This window comes from Tachyglossus aculeatus, chromosome 21 (genome assembly GCF_015852505.1).
Source record: "Tachyglossus aculeatus isolate mTacAcu1 chromosome 21, mTacAcu1.pri, whole genome shotgun sequence".
NCBI lineage: Eukaryota > Metazoa > Chordata > Mammalia > Monotremata > Tachyglossidae > Tachyglossus > Tachyglossus aculeatus.
In genome coordinates, this window is record NC_052086.1 from 11,541,395 (window position 1) to 11,547,394 (window position 6,000).

General features: G+C 56.5%; 1 protein-coding gene across 1 annotated transcript in view; it reads right to left on the reverse strand.

Annotated features, from left to right (window-relative positions):
• FBXL16 (F-box and leucine rich repeat protein 16) overlaps nucleotides 1-5,514 on the reverse strand; it is a 56,973-nt gene extending 51,459 nt beyond the window's left edge. Inside the window, exon 1 of the mRNA XM_038762425.1 lies at nucleotides 5,223-5,514. Within this exon, the coding sequence (XP_038618353.1) occupies nucleotides 5,223-5,246 (24 nt within the window). The 5' untranslated portion in view covers nucleotides 5,247-5,514. The remainder of the gene's footprint in view (nucleotides 1-5,222) is intronic.
• Nucleotides 5,515-6,000: the final 486 nt, after the last annotated feature.

Consider the following 6,000-nt stretch of genomic DNA (forward strand, 5'->3'; position numbering starts at 1 on the left):
TTGAATGAATGAATTGAATGAATGAATGAGGGGCGGGCGACGGCCTGGGGTCCCCAGGCGAGGAGCCCACCCCCCGCCACCACCTGTGTCCCCCCCATCTTACCTCCTTCCCTTCCCCACAGCACCTGTATATATGTATATGTGTTTGTACATATTTATTACTCTATTTATTTTGCTTGTACATATCTATTCTATTTATTTTATTTTGTTAGTATGTTTGGTTTTGTTCTCTGTCTCCCCCTTTTAGACTGTGGGCCCACTGTTGGGTTGGGACTGTCTCTATATGTTGCCAACTTGGACTTCCCAAGCGCTTAGTGCAGTGCTCTGCACACAGTAAGTGCTCAATAAATATGATTGATTGATTGATTGATTGATTGGAAGGAAGGATGTGGTCTAAACTGGGCTCCGTCCTAAGGGCTGGGAGGCCCAGGCAGTGGGTCACGGAAGAAGCGGCGTGGCTCAGTGGAAAGAGCCCGGGCTTTGGAGTCAGAGGTCATGGGTTCGAATCCTGGCTCTGCCGCGTATCAGCTGGGTGACTTTGGGCAAGTCGCTTCACTTCTCTGGGCCTCAGTTCCCTCATCTGTACAATGGGGATGAAGACTGGGAGCCCCCCATGGGACAATCTGATCACCTTGTATCCCCCCCGCCAGCGCTTAGAACAGTGCTTTGCACATAGTAAGTGCTTAATAAATGCCATTAGTATTATTATTAGAAGTAATAATGGTATTTATATGTTGCCAGCTTGTACTTCCCAAGCGCTTAGTACAGTGATCTGCACGCAGTAAGCGCTCAATAAATACGATTGAATGAATGAATGAAGGAAGGAGCAGAAGAGGGGCTGGGCAACTCCCAGGCCCCTCAACTTCATTCATTCAATCGTATTTACTGAGCGTTTACCTTGTGCAGAGCACTATGCTAAGCGCTTGGGAGTGGACAATACTGGCTCAGTGGAAAGAGCCCGGGCTTTGGAGCCAGAGGTCATGGGTTCAAATCCCGGCTCCGCCGCTTGCCAGCTGTGGGACTTTGGGCAAGTCACTTCATTTCTCTGGGCCTCAGTTGCCTCATCTGTAAAATGGGGATGAAGAGTGTGAGCCCCCCCCGTGGGACAACCTGATCACCTTGTAACCTCCCCAGCACTTAGAACAGTGCTTTGCACAGAGTAAGCGCTTAATACATGCCATTATTAAATTAAAACAAAACAAAACAACAAACAGACACATTCCCTGCCCACAGTGAGATCCCGGCTCCGCCAACTGTCAGCTGTGCGACTTTGGGCAAGTGACTTAACTCCTCTGTGCCTCAGTTACCTCATCTGCAAAATGAGGATTCATTCATTCATTCACTCAATCGTATTTATTGAGCGCTTACTGTGTGCAGAGCACTGGACTAAGCGCTTGGGAAGTACAAGTTGGCAACATATAGAGACGGTCCCTACCCAACAGCGGGATCAAATCCAGGGTCTCATTTAAACATTCTTTTCCACCGATTCAAAGCGAGAAAAGAAAAAACCGAGTTTGAAAATGATGCATTTATTCATTCAATCGTATTTATTGAGCGCTTACTGTGTGCTTAGGGATGAAGACTTTGAGCCCCCCGTGGGCCAACCTGATCACCTTGTGACCTCCCCAGCGCTTAGAACAGTGCTTTGCACATAGTAAGCGCTTCATAAATGCCATTAAAAAAATGGGCAGACGTATTCCCTGCCCACAATGAGCTCCCGGCTCCGCCAACTGTCAGCTGTGCGACTTTGGGCAGGTCACTTAACTCCTCTGTGCCTCAGTTTCCTCATCTGCAAAATGAGGATTCATTCATTCATTCATATTTATTGAGCGCTAACTGTGTGCTTAGGGATGAAGACTGGGAGCCCCCCGTGGGCCAACCTGATCACCCTGTGACCTCCCCAGCGCTCAGAACAGTGCTTGGCACATAGTAAGCGCTTCATAAATGCCGTTAAAAAAATGGGCAGACGCATTCCCTGCCCACGGTGAGCTCCCGGCTCCGCCAACTGTCAGCTGTGCGACTTTGGGCAGGTCACTTAACTCCTCTGTGCCTCAGTTACCTCATCTGCAAAATGAGGATTCATTCATTCATTCACTCAATCGTATTTATTGAGTGCTTACTGTGTGCTTAAGGATGAAGACTGGGAGCCCCCCGTGGGCCAACCTGATCACCCTGTGACCTCCCCAGCGCTCAGAACAGTGCTTGGCACATAGTAAGCGCTTCATAAATGCCGTTAAAAAAATGGGCAGACGCATTCCCTGCCCACAATGAGCTCCCGGCTCCCAAGTGTCAGCTGTGCGACTTTGGACAAGTGACTTAACTTCTCTGTGCCTCAGTTACCTCATCTGCAAAATGAGGATTCATTCATTCATTCATTCAGTCGTATTTATTGAGCGCTTACTGTGTGCTTAAGGATGAAGACTTGGAGCCAACCTGATCACCTTGTGACCTCCCCAGCTCTCAGAACAGTGCTTGGCACATAGTAAGCGCTTAATAAATGCCGTTAAAAAAATGGGCAGACGCATTCCCTGCCCACAGTGAGCTCCCGGCTCCCAAGTGTCAGCTGTGCGACTTTGGACAAGTGACTTAACTTCTCTGTGCCTCAGTTACCTCATCTGTAAAATGAGGATTCATTCATTCAATCGTATTTATTGAGCGCTTACTGTGTGCTTAAGGACGAAGACTGTGCTCACCCTGTGACCTCCCCAGTGCTTGGCGCATAGTAAGCGCTTAATAAATGCCATTATTAACGAGAAGCCCCGGAGGAGGGGGACGTCTTGCTTGGCCTGCGGGCAAGGAGGTGGCCCGGCCTAACCCCGAACGAAGGCTCGAGTGGCGTCTAGGTGGGAGTCACTGGCCTGTGGTGGGGAGCAAAGGGTCCAAGTTGGGTTTAGGGGCCGAGTTGTGCCTCCCTGCCACCTTCCCCCACGAGTGTCGGTGTCAAGGGAGCCCCCATTTTCCCGCACCGCCGGGGCGGCCCTGACACCCGTCAGGGGGACGCGGGTGGCTTCGGAAGCCCCGCTTCCCAAGCTAGGCCCTCCCGCGAGGGTCACCCGCCCACTCAGTCGCATTTACTGGGCGCTTACTGTGGGCAAAGCACTGTACTGAGCGCTTGGGAAGCACAGGTGGGCAGCGGAGACGGTCCCTACCCAACGCCAGGCCTAGAATTTATTTCATTTTGTTGGTACGTTTGGTTTTGTTCTCTGTCTCCCCCTTTTAGACTGTGAGCCCACTGTTGGGTAGGGACTGTCTCTATGTGTTGCCAGTTTGCACTTCCCAAGCGCTTAGTCCAGTGCTCTGCACATAGTAAGCGCTCAATAAATACGATTGATTGATTGATTGATAGAAGGGATGGGGGGCAGCCAACGAAACAAGCGGACAGGTGTCAACCCTGTCATTATAATGTTGGTATCATCATCATCATCATCGATCGTATTTATTGAGCGCTTACAGTGTGCAGAGCGCCGTACTAAGCGCCCGGGAAGTACAAGCATCGTGGCTCAGTGGAAGGAGCACGGGTTTTGGAGTCGGGGGTCCGAACCCCAGCTCCGCCACCTGTCCGCTGTGTGACCTTATGTTGGCAACCGTTCTGTTGCCAATGTGTACTTCCCAAGCGCTTAGTACAGTGCTCTGCACAGAGTAAGCGCTCAATAAATACGATTGATGATGATGATGACCTTGGGCGAGTCACTCAGCTGCCTCGGTCCCCTCATCTGCAGAATGGGGAGATTAAGACGGGGACGTGGGACAACCTGACGGCCCCCGCAGCACTCGGAACGGTGCTCTGCACGTAGTAAGCGCTCAATAAATACGATTGATGATGATGATGACCTTGGGCGAGTCACTCAGCTGCCTCGGTCCCCTCATCTGCAGAATGGGGAGATTAAGACGGGGACGTGGGACAACCTGACGGCCCCCGCAGCACTCGGAACGGTGCTCTGCACATAGTAAGCGCTCAATAAATACGATTGATGATGATGATGACCTTGGGCGAGTCACTCAGCTGCCTCAGTCCCCTCATCTGCAGAATGGGGAGATTAAGACGGGGACGTGGGACAACCCTGACGGCCCCCGCAGCACTCGGAACGGTGCTCTGCACAGAGTAAGCGCTTAATAATAAGGATGGTGTTTATTGATAAATGCCATCGTGATTGCTGCCTCTCCCCCCCAGCACTCGGAACGGTGCTCTGCACATAGTAAGCGCTTCATAATAATGATGGTGTTTATTGACAAATCATCGTCAATCGTATTTATTGAGCGCTTAATGCCATCGCGATGGCTGCCCCTTCCCCACGGGCCGAGCCTCGAGGCCGGCTTTTCCCGCACCGGGAATGGGCTCCCGAATCCCGGCCGCCCCACCCTCGCTGAGCCATCTAGGCCTTCCCACCCTCGACAAAACGCTCCCGTCCTCGGCCTGTGAAAACAGCGGGGGCTGCGCTTCCCGAAAAAGCAAGGTGCGAGCCGCCCCCTCTCCCATCCCTTCCCTCCTTCCAGCTCGGCCCGCTCCCCCCGCCCCGGGAAATGGGGGAGAAGGTGGCCTCTCCTCGCCCCCACCGCGGGAATCCGGTCGGCTGCCGGGGTGGATCGATCCCGCGAAATCCACGGGCCTGACGGTGGCCGACGATGGTCGCCTCGGCGTGGGCCCGCGCTGGGAGCCCGTCGTTGGGTCTTTCGATGTCGCCCACTTGGACATCCCAAGCGCTCGGTCCAGTGCTCCGCGCCCCGTAAGCGCTCAGTAAATACGGCTGAGTGAACGTGGTGGCGGGCGTCCCGCTTGGGGATGGGGGAGACGCTGGGAGCCAATGCCGAGCGACAGGCGGTGGAGGGAGAAGACGGGCAGGAGGAGGCGGCTGCCGTCCCACACCTCCATGGCGGCCCGCCGCATTGGCTCACGTGCTCTCGGCTGGCGGCCGACGGCGGGGAGGCCGGTGGGTCGGAGAAGACCCCGGCCACCTCCGGATCTCCCAGGGGTCCAGAAAGGTGTGCGTGTCCGTGTCGGTTGGGGGGAGAACCACCCAGGCCCGGGTCTCCGGGAAGGAGCCAGGCCCGAGGCATTGTCTCTGAGGGTCAGCAGGAGAGGCGGGCGGCGAGGAAGGGGTGCTTGGCGTTACAGAAATCGCCCCCACGGCTCGGGAGGGCTGGACCTCCTCCTCCCCCCGCTTCCCACCATCGCTCCCCCCCCCCCGCCACGAGTGGCACCGGGGGCTTTGTGCCGCCCTTACCTCACGTGCCGGCGCTGGGTTCATGCCATGCTGCCCGTGGGGAGTCCTCCGTTGGTGTGGCGATGAGCGCGGGCGGCCCCCCGCCGCGCCGGCCGCTCAGCTGGGGGGGGGGGGTGGTTGGGGGGCCTGCCGCCCTCCCTCCTCGCTTCCGAGGGGGCCGCTCGGCTTCCCGCTTCGGCTCCGCGCTCTCCCTTCTCCCGCACCCGGGGGAGGAGGAGGTGGGGGCGAGCCTGGAGGTCTGGCCCCCAAAATAAATCGAGCCGTTGCCTCCCTCGCCTCCCCAGCCGACGGCTAGCTGGGATCCTGGGAGCGCAGGATGAGAAATGCAAGCTGTCTCTTCCATCCCCCCCCCTCCCCATCAACCGCGCACACACACACACACACACACACACACACACCCCTCCTCTGGCACACTCACTCGCCCCGCACGCCCGCACACACGGCGCCGTAAACCAATCCCCGTTAAAGAAACACAGTCATTATTATCAATAATACATGAGGCGAGGAGGGCTCGGTGCCCTCCCTTCCCACCGCCCTGGGAGCCTCCGCGGGAATGGCCTCTCCCCGGGGCCAAACAATAGGGGCCCAGGTGCCTCGCCTGCCAAGGGTCAGAGGTCGGCCTCGGGGGCCGGCTGGCCGCGGGGACCCGTGCGTGTGCCGGGGGGGGACGCGCGGAAACCGGGGACCACCCCCTCCGGTCACGCACCACGGCCCCGGCGGTCGCACCTGTGCGGGGGCTCGGCGGGTACCCGCGTCCTCGCGAGCAGGCGTCGGGGCT